Here is an 18,766-nt window from a genome sequence, read left to right on the forward strand (position 1 = left end):
GGCTTACCTTATTTGCACAAACATGCATAAAGTAAAATAAAAATAAACACAAAAAAGCACAAGAGCAACACTACATTTAAAATGTATTCCCCCCATGAGTGAAAAGGATAAAACCCTCAAGAACTTTACAAAAAGAAAAGGGATAGAACTACAGTTAGATGATTAATGTAAAAGGCAAAAGCTTGATATCTTGGTGTTGCTTGCAAACTGGCTTACAGCTGATGCTAAACAGGATCAACTGAAGGAACAGCAGGAAGGACACTCTGCTGTGATTGAAGGCCAGGGTTAGAGAGGTTTGGGAAAGACAACCAGACTGCCAGGAGCCACCAATGTAGCCTGGTTGATAGGTTCACATCCAGATTGCTATTTTAGGATGATGACTATAGACTTCTTGAAAACATTATTAAACATACTTTTTAACCTTTTAAACATCTCAATCCAAGTTTCTTTTAAGCAAGCTTCTTACTCTACATAACTCCCACTTTTAAATCATCTGTTGTCAAATTATTTTTACTTAATGCAGCAGCACATACCAATAGAGAGACATTAGGATAAAATAAGAAAAATATATTACCAGGCTGCTAAGTTGGTTTAATGCCAGGTGCAACCCCCCACCCTCTACTGAGTTTGCCTATTGAATGCTCATTCTCTGCACTCCTTCAGCAGAAAATATAACTCAAGAAAAAAAACTACGGTAACTGTTCATCTAGTCGCACCATCATGCAATACTCAAAAACATCTCATGCATCCCTACGCTCTACAAGCCAAATGTAGATCCATTGCTATCTTATAATTGGATCAAGCTGTGACAGTTTCATTTTTTGGCATGTAATTTTACCTTTCAAAGCTGGACGGGCACAGCTGTTTTAATATTGCAAAGTAGATACCCCAGATGTGGCAGGGTAGATGCAGCATTGAGCTTAAAATCAGTCAGAAGATCGTTTTAAACATATATAATTTTTTACATTAACAGGCAGAAAAAAAAGCTAGTTTTAACCATGTACATGCCAGTTTTATCTCCTGAACCTTTTAAAAGCATCTAAAGGTTTTTAACATACAAATAAAGGTTTTACTAAAAGTCTATAGTCTTTGAAAAGCTTTGAGATTGACAAAGACATTTAAAACTGCTACTATCTATAAAATAGACTCCCAGACTATCATGAATGACCAATTGCTACAGTTATAGGCAGTCAGTTCAGGCAGCAGTCACAAAAACTCACAACAGTGGACCAATGCTATTCCGATTTGCATAGCCTAGTTAATGCATCCAAATATATTAAAAGACTATGGTGGATTTTTATAATAATAATCAAATGGTATCTCCTACATATAACTGGTTCACATACACCAAGGATCTGCATGTAAAAAGCCTTGGTCCTTCTGACAATGGTCACAAACAGAGCAGGACGGTTTCAACGCAACATATGCAGTCCCAATTTAAATGCATTTTAGCCAAGCATGATCAGCAGTGCTTGACCTACATTTGAGATTTCTCAATGACCACCTATCTCACAGGAAAATCTAGGGCCTACAAAAACATTCATATTTTTCTGTAATAATTATACGTTATTTGGATTAATTGCTAGTAATTCAGGACTTCATTTTCACTGCTACAGGTTTTTTTTTTCACAAAACATGATGAATTTGAATTCCTCTGTAAATAAATAAGAAATACAAAGGTGAAAGACGGTTCAACTTCCCATTAGTTGGTGTCATTATGGGTCCATTAACACTTCTGGGCAACAGCGTGTAGGAATAATAGAACCACAACCAGACGCTTTTGGGCCACGATATATTCCGTAGAACTCTTCAGACTCATTACAATGATTTCTAAACAAAGTGCCACCATTTTTAGTCTGTGCCCTTACGCGAATGGGGTCAAAACATGTCCAATGATACTCAGGCTTAATACTGAGGAAAAAGGGAAAATGAACACATGGTAGACAGTGTGCGTGGACAGAGGCATGTGGGGCAATAAGCTTTGGGTTGAATCCGTTCCAGTCTCTTTCTCTCTTCCCAAAACAGCTGAGCCATGGCTGCCACATGCACTCTTCTCTTGTATCTCCAGACTACCTTTGCTTCGCTCTGTCTCACACACACAAAACACCCAACATAAAATCCCCTATGCCAGTGAAAATCCCTGTATAGCACTGTTCTGCACTGGACTGTTTCAAAACGGTGCAGGTTTTTAGCTCGAGTGCCTGTGGCATCTGAAGAAAAGCAAGGAATTCCATGAATTAGATTGCTGTACATTTTGAACAGCAAAGAAGACACAAAGTTTAAACACCTTTAAATAAATCATTCCACTATGTTTAGAATTTAACTTCAAGTTTTCTGTCAGTTACAACACGGCTTTAAAAACAAATCTTTTTCTGAACTATTATTTTCAGTCAAAATATAGGAATTGAAAGACCCCAAAAATAAACTGAACAAAAACCTGATTGTGCCTCATCAAATTTCTAATCTCTCTTGACATCTGTCAATATTAAACGCAATAGATTCATTTGATTGCATATATAGTTTAGCCATATGAATAAAATATGAAATTCAGTCAAAGAATATCATGTTACTGTCTTACTGAAGTAGTAACAATATACCAGTCACAATATAGTACTATGAATAACTTCTTGCCAAAAACTATGAAGCAACTTATAAAAACAGAAAATTGTAGTAAATACTGAAACTTTTATTTTCTGTTATAGAATTATCCCACATCAAGCATCAGATTTTACAATAGTTAGGGGTTTTATTAAAATAAAACTGAAATGGATACCAGCATCTAAAGCCAAGTACTATAATTCTGTGATTATAGGAAATAGCATCAGTCTTTTTAAGAACTGCCATGTGACTCAGATCATGGCCGGTGCATCTCTCCCTCCTCCCTACTGTTCCATCGTTTTTTTAAAAATCCCTCCTACCCCGAAGGAAATTTTTTGCTTTTTCTTCCCTTCTCTGTTAACCACCTGCTTCCAACAGTGTGAATCTGCCCTGAATTTGCCTGCCATAGATAACAGGATAAGCGGGTCAGAAATCCCAGATAACAGTTGCATAGTCAGGAACACATTCCTTGAAAAAATACAAACAGCTGCTTTCTCTTCCAAGTTTGTCACTAATTCTGAAAGCTCGTCCACTTAAAAACTAAAGAGAGGTCTATAAAGTTCATCATAGCTACCCTTCAACTAGGAGACCGAATGTAAAGGAGAATCCAGGAAATCACATTGTAAGACTTACAAAGAATGTATTTGTATAATGGTGCAAAAAATAACACATCTGGTCAATAATAAAAGTTCACCTCATTACCTTGTAATGTTTTCAATGACAGAGTTCAAAAATTTCCTGTAGGTCTTCCCCAGGTTTGCATACTCTATTCGGGGCCATTCTTCCATGAAGATAATTTCAAGAGCTTCACAGATTCACAGACTCTTCATTGGATTTAACTCATTGACTAGTCTTGACCATTCCCCTCTTGTAGTTCTGGGCTGTTTCCTCTCCATTCTCAAGATCATTGTTACCCCACCAGGTAAAACCTTACATGGAGCCCCTGATGAAGGGGGATTGTCAGTGATCTTGTATTTCTTCCATTTTCTACTACTTGCTCCAACAGCTCCACCAGTTGTCACCAAGCTGCTTTCTTATTGTAGATTGATTCATCCCAATTTGTTCAGGTGTACAATCTTGTCCCCGGTGCCCTTCGACAGCTCTTTGGTTTTGGTCATGGTGGAGAGGTTGCAGTCTGACTGTTTATGGGGCATAGTCACGTGCCTTTTAAGCAGATAACCACTTCAAACAGGTGCCATTAATAGAGGTAGATAATGAAAGGATAAAAGTTTCCAAATAAGAAAATAAATCCTTTGTTTGTAGGAGGTAAATACTTATTTTCTATGCCATTATAAGTATTATCCATACAATGTGATTTCCTGGATTTTTTTTTTTTTTTTTTAAAAGACAAACTGTTCTGATTAACAAAATTTATGTCATCAGATTACCACCCTTCAAAGCTAGCCAAAACCACCTAAAAGCACGATGTACCAACTAATCTTCTGTGTGGTCAATTGGCATGTCATAAAGAGCGACAACTATCACCTGTTCTTCAATCTGAAAAGATTTTTAAATCAGAAACATTTGTGTCAAGATTTGTATTTTTGTGTAAGAAAAGACTGCAAGACTATGATGCAAGACCTACATTCCTGCATCTTGATTATGAGACACAGTGCTGCAAAAAAAAGAAGAAGAAAAAATCTGCATCTGCACCTAACATGACTTAATGGCCTTTTTTGAATTAGCTGACGCAAAGTAACTATGCACTCTTAAATAAATAATAAAATAAGGTTTTATTAAAACAGTTAATGATGCATAATGTTTAAATTTAGCTTGCAGAGCCAGACAATCTAATATGTTAAAATTATTACATTTTAAAAGAATGTGGTTATCTTAAACATGTTAGTAGAGTTTTCAAGCACAGTAGAGCTCCATCAGTTCTCAGATACCAGTTTATTTCCTAACATGGAACAGCCCGGTTTTATAAATGATCTAATTGCACAATAACAGCCAGAGAGAACAAAGATGCTGCATAAAGAGGCACCTCTAAGCAATATGTAATTTCATAAATGTCTCACAGAGTGAATCTAACTAATCTACATTGCAACATAACCTCAATGCATAAAAAAAAACTCAGTCTGTTGTGTTTCAGCAGATATCCATTTATGCAGCCAGAATAAGACCAAGCTCCTGTGCATGGCAAGAGTAAGTGTAAATCAGGAGCACACCAGTGTGTACATAGTTTATCCATGCGTGTCATCGTGTCTAGGTGGTGGGCGCAAGAGTAGGTTAACTTAAATAAGATAGTTTGCTTCCTTTGGCAGGTTTAAAGACTTTCCTGACTGTCGTTACAGGGAACCATGACATTATGAACTTTTGAGGTTGAGTCATAGCAACTGGACTGAAAAATGTCTGCCTTTAAAACATTTTAATGCTCAAGCCAATGGCTTCATCAGTCTGAGTGGTGCAGGATTCTCTTCACATTTGTATCCTCCTGGTGAGATACCCAGATTCTAGTATGAATAAGAACCTTCACCGACAAGAGCTTTGGTTCTCTGCAGGTGAAGTCTGGTTCAATTCCCTGACACTGTGGTCCAGTAAAGACGACATCTATTTTTAAATACTCCAAAGTTTTATTCTTATTATTATTCTAATAAACACACATAGAATATAAGCTGGGAATGGTGTTACAGAATGATTCTTACAAGCATAATATTGGTCTGAATAAAAGATCTTTAAACTTAAGGGTTACCACTTTGTCAAAGAACAGTGCATTTGCTGCTCCCTGATATGTTAATCGCCTCAGGTTCACCACAGGCAGATTAGGACGCAGAACAAAGACATCATCAGGACTCCTTTTCTCACTAACACTTGGTTGTAATTGCATTTCCCTCCTTCAGTGATGTAAATGGAGATGTGTAATCATCAAAGCAAAACAGCGGCTGTTTTTGGCTCACTGTGCAACTCTAATTAATACAGCCTCTTCCACACAAATGCATTTTGCACTCGTTTCAGTTGAAACACTCTCGTCTTAAAGGGACAACTAATGCTATGAATTAATTTCCATTTTGTCACAAAAGTGGGAATGGACCCCAGAAGGCTGACAAGCAACTACTATAGTAAATAAGAGCTGATGGCAGTTTAATTGAATTGTCCTAAAAAAAAATAACATTTTCAAATGATAGAGAAAGCTAAATAGTTATCGTAATACAAATTAATAACACAATTACAATTTGATGCGATGTAATTGACTGTTTAGTATACTAAGGACTAACTGCTCTGATAATATTAAGAAATTTCAGATCAAAATCAAAGAGGTTCTTTTAATCACTTTTAATGCCGACCCATGGGATGAGACGTTAGCACACCCAATATGACTGCTAATCTAATGAGAAACATTCTCCATCAGTGTATCATCAAATCTGTTTTATGTGAGTAACATGGTAGTCTACCACTCCCCAACAAGTAGGAAGAATTATGTGGTCAATGACTAATGAAACTGCAAAACAAGTTATACCTAGAACTCATACCATGTTGTAATGTAACACAAACTGTCAAATGAGGAAAAAGAGAAATCCCATTTAAACCTGTTAAACAAGTAAACCTACACAATGTGCTCACTGACTTGAACTGGAACTACTTATATCCACTTTGATACCATGGTCTGTCGTTTTAGTAAAGTAAAATAGTGTCAATATAAAAAGCTACAACTGGCTGTGTTGCAAAACAGCTCAGAAAACTCATGGGTTTTACCTGAGTTTGGGTGCTCATGTAGGTGCAGGTGCTAAAGTTTCTATTCAAACAGACTCACTGCATAGCAAAGTGTTTTATTTTGTTTGAAGCTGTGGTCATAACTGCAGAGCTGTCACACAGGCCTTTGTTGCTCTACAAGCAAGAAGAAAACTACACAAGTCCAACCAACTGTAACAAAATAAACAGAACTCACCACAATTTCTCAAGATATGGAGGTGGGGGGCGCAAAAACAAACCAGCTGAGAAAACAAACTAGCTTTTCCATGCTAACGACCGTGAGCTAGCTCCAAACTGCAGGGAGTGCGTATTACTTTTAATTGACGGTCTAACAACAATCATCTTGTACAGTGCAGTGTAACGTCAGCAGTTGTCTAAATGGAAGCTGGTTTCGTCTAACTGGAAGAACCGCTTAAACTTGAATAACATTAACCTCTGTTGAACAAACAGTGCACATTCCACACTCCACATAGTAAGACTGTCAAAGAATTTTTTTTCATAAAAGATATCAACACAACTGTCTAAAGTTTGTGTAAATTTTAAGATCTGTGAGACCAGAACCACATTTTAAAAATTTACCAGCATCTTAAGAATTGGCTCAAAATGAAAACACCAACTACTAATGATAATGAAGCTGGTCTTTAGATTGCACCTGTCTATACATTTCTGCTGGGACTCATTCATTTAACAAAAGTAATATCTTATACAACACCGGGATTTAAAAAAATTTGAGATGATAAAAAACAATTTAAAACTTGTATTTGGCCAAACTTTTTTTTTTTTTTTTTTACTATTTTTAATTGAGTGGCAATTAAAAATCAACTAAAAAACATGCTTTCTAGTCTGTATAAGGATAAAAGACCTAAATGTGGTATCTGATGGGCTTTAAAGGCCACACAGAGTTTCTAGCTCAAAGTCTTGCTTACTTTTCAAACCTTTGAAGACTTGAGAGACATGTCTTCAATCAGGACTATCAACAAGTAGCAAAGCAGAGGGGTGATCTGAGCATAGCTAGATGATTTGTTATTGATCTATGTCCATCACAACATCTATCACATCCATTTAAAGTCGTTCCTTTTGAGCCAGTGATCTAAATAAAAATGTGTGACTGTAGTTTGTGTTTATGATTTGTGACCCTCAAATAAACCTAAGCACAGAAGCCCCAGCATCACCAGAAGACATTACATTACAACTCCTGACAGTCACTGAAGTTTTCTGAGAAAGCTGTAGATACATTTGCTCCCTTTTCTTTCTCGTTTTCAGCACTTGTAAGGCCTTTCACGCGCAGATTACATAAGGAAGCAGCACAAACTCACATTTACATTTTTTATCCGGCCAGGTACTCACCTTATTTGAAGCTTTGGAGGACATGTTTCTGTATCTTTTAGCTTCAGCGTCAGGGTTAAAGTTGTTCCTGTCTTTGTTTTGATAATCACTCCGGTGACTGTGCTAGTATTTCCCTTCGTTCGAGTTGAATTTTCGCCCAGCTGCCGCCACGCCGGGCAACGCTTTTATTTTATTTTATCCGGGACGACGGGAAACATGTCACGAAAAGACGGGAGGAAAGACCAAAGTTCATTATCTTATCTCCACTCCCCGAAACTCTAACGATTATCCAGCCGGGTATGGAGTCTCGGAGGACAGTCGAGGCGAAAAAACACACACAAATGAAGGCTCCTTGTGTTGGCGTCCCGTCGCTAACCTCTGGATGAAAAGTTGGGTAGAGTAGGCATCACTGGGACGGTGTGCAGCAATGGCTGTAGCAGGCTGAGCCAACGTCTCCTGCTCAGCTCTGTGAGCAACGGCCGTGTCGTGTATGTGCGGACTGGACCATTACGCGAATAGAGGGGTGCGACGATAAACATTTATCCAGGACGTCGTCCCTTTAGACCTAATTAGACTCTTTATGATCATTTTTTAATCAAAGTTAATTATTAATGCAACACTTAACACTACTTATTACTTAATTTTTTTATTTCTACTCATTAATAATGGCCAAATTATTCGGCTCCAAATAAAACCCTCCCTTTGTCATCTCCGGGAATAAACAGTCTAGGATACAATAAGGAGAAGCGACACCGCTGTCCCTGTTGATGCTGAATGCTCACTTTCAATGTGAGATGAAAGTGAATGGTGCATTAGTCCAGAACTACAGCGGTTTCTAAATATGAATAAATAAATAGATAACTTATTAAAAACTAGTTTTTTTTTTGTTCTGCACTGAAATCTAACTGTAGTCGTTTTTCTTTAAAATATAAAAGCTTGTTCTTGTTCAAAACAAGGTCAGTTATAAAACTTTGTTGTCTAATCATCGTCTTACTGTCTTTTTATCTGTTAAATAAGCTAAACAGAGTCAATTTAAAAGTCATTTACTAAACATCAAAAATAGTTGTGTTGTGGTTACCTCACAGGAAACCTCAAAAGCCATTAAGTTCAGTTAGGACTTCTTGAACCAGACCACACCCACAGGATGCAACAATCTCAGCGTGTGTTAACTCACAGTTCACTTCTGTTTCAAGTAATTGACTGAGACTTTGCACCACTAAAGTAGGTCAGATGAAAACGTTAAAAATGACAGAGCAACTTGTCATAAAGGAAGTTTCCAAAGTTGCTCCCGGTTAAATGTTGGCTTTTTTGGAACAAATGAACACTAGGACACACCCTTCCTTTCACAAACAAACCAAGCAATCACATCTTCCCCCATCTATCTCCCCAACTGATTACTTCCTCTGTGTCTTTCCTCTTTAAAATTGGAGGAGGGCTTGGAGACAGTGTAGGTGGTCTAAGGAGTTAATTCCCGACAGACATAATCCTACAAGGAAAATATACTGCAAGCCAGGAGAAGAGAACATGTTTAGAGGACGGCAAGCAAATTATGACCTCCATAGAAGCTGGATCAAGCCAAGAGAAGGATCAAGATGGAGAAAAAAAGCTAAAACCAGCAGTGACAGATAAGGAAATTACGTATTTTCAAAGCAAACAGAAATAAACATAAAAAAATCCTGTTAAACTAAGCAAAGCACAAACAATGCACGAGTGTCTGACACAAGATTCATACATACTATTATAGATGCAAGCCGTTCACTCCTTCTGAAAGTCCTCAGACGTTTATCAGGATCAATCAGTGCCGACAGCAAGAGGTTTAACATGGTTAAAACTCACAGCCTAACTGAAGATAATTTGCTATCAAAAATTGCTAGTCTTAATCTTGCAAATCTTGTAAATCAGCTCTCATACAACAGGAATTTCTTCTTCAGCACACTGCCATTCTGACTACCTCAGAGCAGAGACGACCGGGACTTAAAAACACTCTGATGTGGCAAAATGTAATCTTTATCACTTGCTTTGCATCCTCTCTCTCTTTCTCTCTCAACGAACATGCACGCAAACACAAGCAGAGAAACATGGCCCTTCTGGACAACAGACTGCTTCAAAAGCTCAGGTGCACTCATGGAAGAGCAGGCACATGGAAAACAAAAGGCCAACATTTAGTTGGAACACATCACAAGGTTCAGTCAACCCGGTGTGGAGCTAATAAGCGTAATCTATAGTAAAAAATAAAATAAAAATAAAAGGCAAAAATAAACACACTTAAAATGCAAAATTTGAGTAAACAAGCGCACACGATGACATGATCAGAGGACAAAGAATAAGAAGCTCCTTTTTCTATTTTCATTTGCAGTAGGTTGGGTGTCTGTGACTGCGAGTGTGGCCTGTTGACTCAGGCCTGACCTGGTGATCCTGCAGATGCCTTTCCTTCATGAAAATGAAAACCTTCTGGAGACAACCTTTTCCTCAGTGCTACTGCAGTGCCGTGCAGCACAGAATTTAAAGCCGCACCATAGAAGTCACCAAGGATGCCTAATGAAAAAATAAATATTTTTTCACTAGAATAAAGAAAATGGTAAAACTGCATGTATTTTTCATTTAAATTGAGTTAATTTTCCATTTGATTATTGTATTCCTGCAAATTTGCAGCACTCGTGATTTACTTAAAATTCATTAATGATAATGAAGCATTTGAACAACGTTAATACTGAATAAAAGCAGGCTAGGCAGACAATAACTGTAGCCACCCAGCATTTGTGTTGCTTTTTATAGAGGGTTTTTGCATTTATATCATATTCTTCAATTATTGATGTTTTACTTCAAAAAAAAAAATAACATTTTCATAATGTAATTTTCTTTGGATGTTTAAGCCTACTGGCATGTTTTGGCAATCTAAGCTCTGTCACAGAACAGGGTCATTTTTTGCATTTAGTTTATTTTATTTTGCTTTTGAGTATGAAAATATGAACACACTTCTAAAAAAGTGTAATCAGCAGTTTTAAACTTTAATTTCAACCTATGAAGCATGTTTTTGGATGGTGGGAGGAAGCTAGAGATCCTGGAGAGAACCCATGCATGCACAGGGAGAACATGCAAACTCCACACAGAAAGGTTCCCCCATTGATGTTGTTTTTCATGTCCCACAGCCAAAACTTGAACCAGGGGCCTTCTTGCTGTGAGGCAAGAGCACTAACCACTGCGCCACCATGCAGCCCATAGGGTCATAGGTTGATTGGCAACTCTAAATTGACCATAGGTATGACTGTGAGAGTGAATGGATGTGCGATTGTGGATATTCTACCCTGCGAGAGACTGGCGACCTGTACAGGGCATCCCCTGCCTTCGCCCACAAGTGGCCGGGATAGGCTCCGGCAGCCCCGTGACCCCGAAAGAGAAAAACGGTATAGAAAATGAACGAAAAGGATGAATGAACTTTAATTTGGCAGTTTAAAAAACAGAGTTTAGATTAGAATCTTGTCAGTAAACCAGTCATTCCTAAAATACCTTTTCATAAGTAAGAGACACCATATGCCTTTGTGAAAATATAAGCTGACATACAACCCAAAACGGAACAAATATTGAAGATAGTTTGAATATGAATCGCAATAAATATGTTATTGTGATTATTTTTTAATATTCATTAACAAGGTCTCTGTGATATCTGCTTTTAAGAGTGAATTGTTGAACACTTCACTGTCGAACAAATATAACCCTGAGAGCATGTGAGCATTCTAAATAGTATAATTATAAGCTTTGCCTGGTTTCAAGTGGTAGCATATACAAAAACACATACAAAATAAGAGTTTTGGGTTTTGAAATAAGAACTATCAGCACTTTTATCTTTTGGAGAATTACATGACCAGAATCCAGCGTGTTGTTGGCCAAATCTCTTATTTTTCTTTTGCTCCCAGCAAAATGATGTGAAATTTTCAAATAAAAGACAAGTTTTGTTTTTTAAACATTTGGTGGAATTAATCTGTAAAGTGTCTGTCATTTCTGCCTAAGAGCTTGATTCTCTAAAACAAGAGAATGATCTCTTTTAAATGCAAGTTCACGTATGTAATAATTACTCTGCAAAGTAAAAACATCTTTGTGAGAAGTGACCATCAATTCCCTTAAGGGAAGAGAACTAAATCTTGTGTTAGAGATTAGAAATATTGGGCTTGCACTAGGTTTCATCTTAACAGACACCACAGTCAGAATCAGTCTGCTGATGAAAGGACGACTTCAATGTTCTTTATAGTAGAGCTGGGGAGAGTGGGCTTGTGCCTCATAACTAATAACTGTGCATAAGAGATACTAGCTTAAATTCCCCTATGGTTTGAATTGTAGCTAGGTCTCCATAGACTGCATTTTAGTGCACAGGACCTTCTTAGTAGGATAGTAAAAGGTTTGCAGCCTGGGGACTCTTCTTTTGTCGAGGGGTTTTTCAATTCCTCACGCAGGCAGCAAGAATTAAATGTGAAGGGATCTGAAGGACAGGAACTCAACTAGAACCCAAAGCAGTAGATGATCTAATTGGCGGTTGCATTGTATTCATGAGTTCCCACCCATTTCAAATGACTAGTTACCATCTTCTCCGTTCCTCTACTATGTTAACCAGCTCCCACGTACCATCAACCAAACCAGCAATTGGCTTCGGCAGGGATATGTGTTTCAACTTCATGTATTTCTATTGGACACTTAACCATCCATTTTTAGTGCCATGAGAGCCGCTAACCTCCACTGTTGATACAGCCGATTAATGCAGAAAATACTTTTGTTCGCTTATAATCTTCTTATCCCAATTCATGAGCCTTTTGTCCTGAAAGAGAAGACTAACTTCAAAGGCTCTCTATTATCACTGGAGCGAAAAGCTAAGGTCGTTAGGGTAGTTAAATAACAATCATCTATCCTTCAAACATGGCCAAGGGCTATGCTTTTGAATTAACAGAGAAGGATAATGGTCATTGTTTTAAAAAAGGGGGAGAGTCAGAGGAAATAATGATAAAGAGAGGGGAACTTATCACTCCGACTGGATTCTTCATTTTTTGTTTTTGATTTGGAGCAGACAGTTAAGTGACATTTGATCCCTAATTTCTGTTTATAAGAATAAGAAGGACTGAAAAAGAGACAGGTACTGGTTCAAATCACGTTCTTCCAAAAGATACTTCCTTGGAATCATCGTAAGTAAAAAAGAAATCTAAAAGGTTTTGGAATCAACCTTTATTTGAATTTATGATGGTTTGCATGAGGCAAACATTCTCATGATGAAGCTACATACACACTGTGCATTTGACGCGTGTTCAACATGCATTCTTGAACGCGTGTTAAGCAGGTAGGAACTTTTTCTTTTTTTTCTTTTTCCACTGTTTACTAGTGCAGTTTTTCAACCTTTTTTTTCAGCTGGGGTACACTTTTTTTCTTGACAAGGCACACCAACAAGCAAAAATGTAAAAAAAAAAAAGAGAAACTCTCGCATGCATTTCAGCATTTTATCAGGGCCTTTTAGGATGAACACAGCTGATATCCTGGAAATACTAAATATTTTTAGATCAGTAAGAATGAAGAATCTCCCATGGAACACCTGACCTTCTCCCACACACTGCTTGAAAAAGTTGGAAGAGGCTTATTGGTACAGAATTTCAAATTCAAATAATTCAAAATATTCTTGTATGTCACTGTTTGAACACATAATGGAGCGGGCGGTGCAAACGTAGACCCTATCCACAAGAGGCACATTGAGCATTTTTTTCCCAGGAGAATGCCAAAAGAAGACGGCTTAAAAACACTCCTTAAAAACACTCAACCTTTTCACAAAGAAGTAAAATTACAGTTTTTTTTTTTTTTTTTTGCAGGTGAATTAAAAAATATACTAGAAAGAGCGCCTTAGAACCACATATGTTTTTACTTTTTGGTTTTGGAAATCACTCTTTTGTACATCAGTCCAACCCATAAAACCATTGTCAACTTATTTCATTAAAAACACTGTGCATCTTACAACATGCCATCTGTTACAAACACCACACCATGCTCTAAACAGCCTCAGTTGTCCACTCAAATGCATCCCAAGAAAGTATTGGTCGGAAAGTCTTGTAAGTACATCAGTATGTACTCACTGATGTGCTTGTTGACCCTTCCTCAGTGAGGGGTTGATATTAATCCAGAGTAACATAAAGTCACAGTTTGTAACTCTGGTTCTTCGAGGAACTGAATCATTCCCTGTCTATAGTCTTGCTGGATAAAAACTGAACGGCTGCATAGATATAAATAGAAATGTATAATCTGAGCTAAAAATGATTTCAGCTAAGTTGTTAATGCTGCAGTTTAGTTTCATCCACTTCCACAACACTTACATCAAATAAGATAAGCTTGTGTTAGAAGACTCTGAAGTGTTGTTATTTTGAGTGACACTTAGGTCAGCAGAGTTCCTAAGATGAAGAAAAAAGAGAAAGCTTTAGGAGAACTAAATTTACCGTGCTGGGTCAGTCACAGGTAGATGTGAAGCAGCCTACTTTCAGATCTTCTAAACACATTTTACTGAGAGAGACAGCCCAAAACAAGCAACCAAGGAAAAAAAAAGCTTTTCTCCTCGCTTTTCTTGTCCTTCCAAAAAGATAAAGAATGCTCAGCCTTTTGTAGCCAGAGAGAAAAATGAGGCTGCAGTGAACCTGGATGAACCTCATTCTGCTTCGATGTGACATCGCAAGGCGCTCAGCAAAAAAACAGCCAAGATTGTAGTGTATTGCAGCACACTGAACAGCAAATTCCCTCTGTAAAAAAAAGGTAAGTTCTGACTGAAACCACTCTTACGAACACCGAATGAGGAAAGCGTATTTTTGTGTAGCGAGACTCACATCCATTTACATTCAGCATCCTGTAATTTTGGAGGGGAAGCAAAAAAGAAAACATTAAGTCAAACATTTTGCAATGTGACAACCGGTGCAGAACCGTAAATTGAAACATTTCTAATCCCAGGGTAAAGTCAACAACACACTCACACAGTGTTTGTGTGTGCATGTGGGTGTGGATGTGAGTGTGTGCCTGCAAGAGCGAGGGAGGTTTGACTGCCAGTAAATACTTCATGGACAACAATTGAAGCTTTTCCCTTCATTGTTGTCATGGTGCACTGTGCAAATGTGACTTCAACTAACATTTAGTTGCCAGTGTTTTTTTTATGAAGATAAAGCATTTTATGTTGTATTTCTGATATGCCAAGAAGAACAAACTGAACTCCAAAGTTTCCAATTTGACCATATAAAAAGTCAGTACATGCAGAATTACATGAAATACGCCAAGTAATGCAATCATTCAGACCTTACTATATAAAGTGCTATGGTGTAAAAAAAAGGACTGCTGGATATTTAGATCAAGGTTTAACCTTTTTTTGAAGAAAAGTGTTAAATATCTGCCTCTCAGGAAGTCCTTACATGTGATTTTTACCATTTACTTACACATGGGTGCACTAAAGTGACAGGTGCGTGCATAAACCTGCTGACATATCAGATTAATTTCCTATCCGTCTTGGCTAGGATGAGGGTGATTCAGCAGAAAAGAAGTGGAAATTACGTTAAATTTATACCAACCTTATATAAACCCAATTTATTTTACTTCAGCATATTTTGTGACACATTTAATGACATTCTCAAGTAATTTTAGAGGATTTTCATGTCTGAGTGCATCAAATCTAATGTGCCCAAACTTTAAAAAACAGGCCAACCCGTAAAAAGCATGAACATGATTGAACTTATTGCAGTAGGGTGTAGTTGATAAAAAAAAATTAAAATAAGTCTTCTTAAGTGTCTTATATAAGTGTGTTATAAACCAAAGAAATCCAAGAAAGTAAATGGTCTGTAACTTTAAAATCGCACAGAAGAAGTTAAAAATGTGAAGCAACTGCACAAATCAAGGCAATAAATGTAGCATGGTCTATCACAATAAATACTAGATAATGTTTAAATGTTTGCAAGCACAGTGACTAAAATCACTACCAAAACCACACTTTGGTCTTTTTTTTTTTTTTACACAAAGACATGAAACAAAATCAATTGTGTGTCAGCGTTAAAGAAACAATGCTGTTTTTGTACAAAATTATTAAAACCGTGGACAGAGTAAGTGTTTGAGAAAAAATACAAACCAAATAGTCTTGATCACCTATAGAATCAATTTACGAGGAAGCCCTCTAAATGTTGCACCATTCGAGAAGTTTGTGTTCTAAATCTCCAATTATTCAACCCATGAGTCTGAACAGGGACAGCCTGGTAGAGCTGGGAACATGAGAAATACTTTATTTTCACTGGGTATAAAGTAAACATTTGCTGAAAGCCTAAAGATCTGATTCTTGAACTCTAAAGTGTTTATAACTGCATCAGATAAGCATGAATAAGGGGAAATTCAGTGCCGTCCAGCCAAGTCCAGGTCCAACATGTTTAAAAGCTTTTCAGCCTTTTTAATCCACGACGGGCAGGAATTTGCACTTAACAGAGATCTAAACAGACTGAAGAACTTTGCTGGTAACACATTTCTAAAGGGAAAACACTATCATCTCAAGAGGTGAAGACATTTCATGCACAGCAGCACGAAATACCACAAGGTTAAGGATTGTTGCACTACTAGACGCATAAAAATGTGTTTCCTGGTTAAAAGAATGCATGACCCAAAAAAATAAAAAAAAGTTTCTGCATTCCTTAAAAGTTTATAGGCTGCTTCACAGATCTGCGTGTTTGCCCTGTCTTTAGTATTTACTTTAGATCTAGCCTGCTGAATATTGTCAAAACAATGTGGGGGCTAACCCTGACCTGACCTATTACTTTCTGTCTGCCATGTGTGCTGCACAGTTGAGATTAAATCAGGGAGGGGATTAAGACTATACTTTTCTAACAGGAAACCGATTTGATGCGTTTGCAAATGCAAGTGTATCGCCACGTTTTTTTTAAACTATGTCAAAAGTTAAGCATGGTGGGAATTTTTTTCAGCATAGTAGAAATTACACAGACATGAGAACAAGACAGAATAATGTCTTGGCAGGCCCAACAGCTGCAGCTCAAGTTACCATGCTGACAGCAGGCAGCACACTCTGAAGAGCCATTTAACACATATTTTAAGTGGCATGTAATTGATTTGCAGGGAAGAGTCCAGGAATGAAATGTGGATTTAACGCTGCTGTGCAGTGTGAAGATGATTACCTGCTGTCAAACCAAAGATTTAGTTTTTCACTGCATGATAGTGATTTACAAGTCTCAGAGTAAAACTGAATAACTGCAAAATTTAGGGTGTGGCCTTTATTTATATTCTTATTTTGGAAATGTTTTTGGTAAACTTGATTTAGAACAGAAATGGAAGAAACCAAATCTCAGTCTATTTTCATTTTGTCTTTCATGACCATAAATTCTGTGTAGATGTTTTCAGATAAACATTAAAAAATCTGATATTTTTCGAGCAAAAATCTTGTACAAAGAAATCTCAGATAATTAGTGGAGGCATGTGTTTGTGCAATAAATCAACTTTAAAGATGATTTTAAAAGAATTAGTCAATTAACTCAAATGTAAATATAAAATATAAAAATGTAAATATAAAAAAAGCGTGGGAGCACAGAAGAGATCAGTCAGGAGGATCCTCCACAGAATGAGAATGATGGCTTCATTTAAGATAAAATGTTTGCTGTTGCAACATTTAACTTAAATAAAAAAGGAGTGGTCAGAAAATGTGATTATTAGATCATGGGGGTTAGGCTTTTACCTGCACGTACTGTCAGGAAAATGACTGATATTTTCAAAATGTTTAAAAATACAACCATTTCATTTTCAGAACAGAAAAAAAGAACATGACTCTCTGTGTGTATTATGCTTGGCCATGTTTAATCATTCAACAAATCCATCTAGTCTAGCACCCACTTCAAAGAGGACAATATTTACAAAAGTCTTTTTATAGGTCTTATGACAATAAATGTTTTGGGTGTGGAGAGCCCGGAAGACCTCAAGCCATTTTTAAAAACATTCTGGATAGACATTCAGCAAAATGTAAAACCAGCTTTCCAAAATCTAAAGTTCTACTGACCATTATTTCTTAGCATTTAAATAAATGAGTTAAAAGCTTGTTTTATTTTAAATTTCTCAGTTTCTTTTTTAAAAGGAGATGCTGTCTGTTAGGAAAAGTTGAATTGGCAGCAGCATGCCCATGTTGAGGTGAGTAGATGGATTGGCTGTCATGCTTTATCTCAGGAATCAAAGTGTCTTGTAATTCACACATTTGAAAAAGGTGTGAATCAATCTGGTCTTTGCACTTAAGGGAGTTCATAAAGAATGTGTTGAAAATTTCCACTAAACAAAGATATTTGCAAAATTAAATGCAGGAAAGCTAAAAGGCCACATAGTCAATAGAAAAAATAAAGCTGGTGTCCGTTTATTTTGTTCTAATGACAAGAACATACACTGAACAGATAATCATTATTATCCTTTTGTACTATTCTACTTTGGTATCTGTACTTAAAAGAGCCAACTGTTTTTTTCTCCTTTACAGTAGATATTTAGACATATCCTGTCCTTAGTTTTATGTTTTAATGCCTTGGTTTTAATATGTATTTTAAAAATTGGGCTTTAATTGATTTGATTGATTGATTTAATGAGTTTCTTTTATTTTCAAAAACAACATAAAACAGATAAAAATGATAAACAGAAAGCAATACAGTGTTTAAAAAAGTAGTGGGTAGAAGAAAACTCCTATTAATTCCCATCACCAATGGCTTTGAGTTTGAGTTTATTAACAAAATTGTCATGAATGAATAATTACTTAACAGTAGAGTTTCATTGATTTTATGACACAAGTTAAAAAAAAAGCACATATATTTATATTTTTCACTAGAAGAGGTAAAAATAAAAGCCTCAACAGGTTCAAGCTGAAACTGACTGTCCCATGATATATGAGCAAATTATCAGTTTATTCATGACAAGATTTTACAGAATGTCTCAATTTGATAGATAAAGGCACATGCACAGTATGAAAAGGTGATAATAGCAATTGTGTGGTTACAAAACCCCAAAAGGGAGTAAGGGAGTGTGATAAAAAAAAAGATAGTTTGTCTGCTACAGTAAAAGGACACAATGACCAGAAGTTGTGAACAAACTGATTTATCAAAAAGCTCAATACAGCAAATACCAGAGACAGAAGGGG

General features: G+C 36.8%; 1 protein-coding gene across 40 annotated transcripts in view; it reads right to left on the reverse strand.

The window, feature by feature from the left end:
* tjp1a (tight junction protein 1a) overlaps positions 1 to 18,766 on the reverse strand; it is a 111,036-nt gene that overhangs the window by 50,120 nt on the left and 42,150 nt on the right. For 16 of the 40 annotated variants that reach the window (XM_078944438.1, XM_078944434.1, XM_078944432.1 and 13 more), the window contains exon 1: positions 7,636 to 8,172. The exons of the other annotated variants lie outside the window; for them this stretch is intronic. In XM_078944438.1, coding sequence (XP_078800564.1) covers positions 7,636 to 7,659 — 24 coding nt within the window. In that variant the 5' untranslated portion in view covers positions 7,660 to 8,172. Of the gene's footprint in view, positions 1 to 7,635; positions 8,173 to 18,766 lie in introns of those variants that run through there. 40 annotated transcript variants of the gene reach the window in all.

This window comes from Oryzias latipes, chromosome 3 (assembly GCF_053564925.1).
Source record: "Oryzias latipes strain Hd-rR chromosome 3, Olatipes_Hd-rR_3.1".
NCBI classification, from domain to species: domain Eukaryota; kingdom Metazoa; phylum Chordata; class Actinopteri; order Beloniformes; family Adrianichthyidae; genus Oryzias; species Oryzias latipes.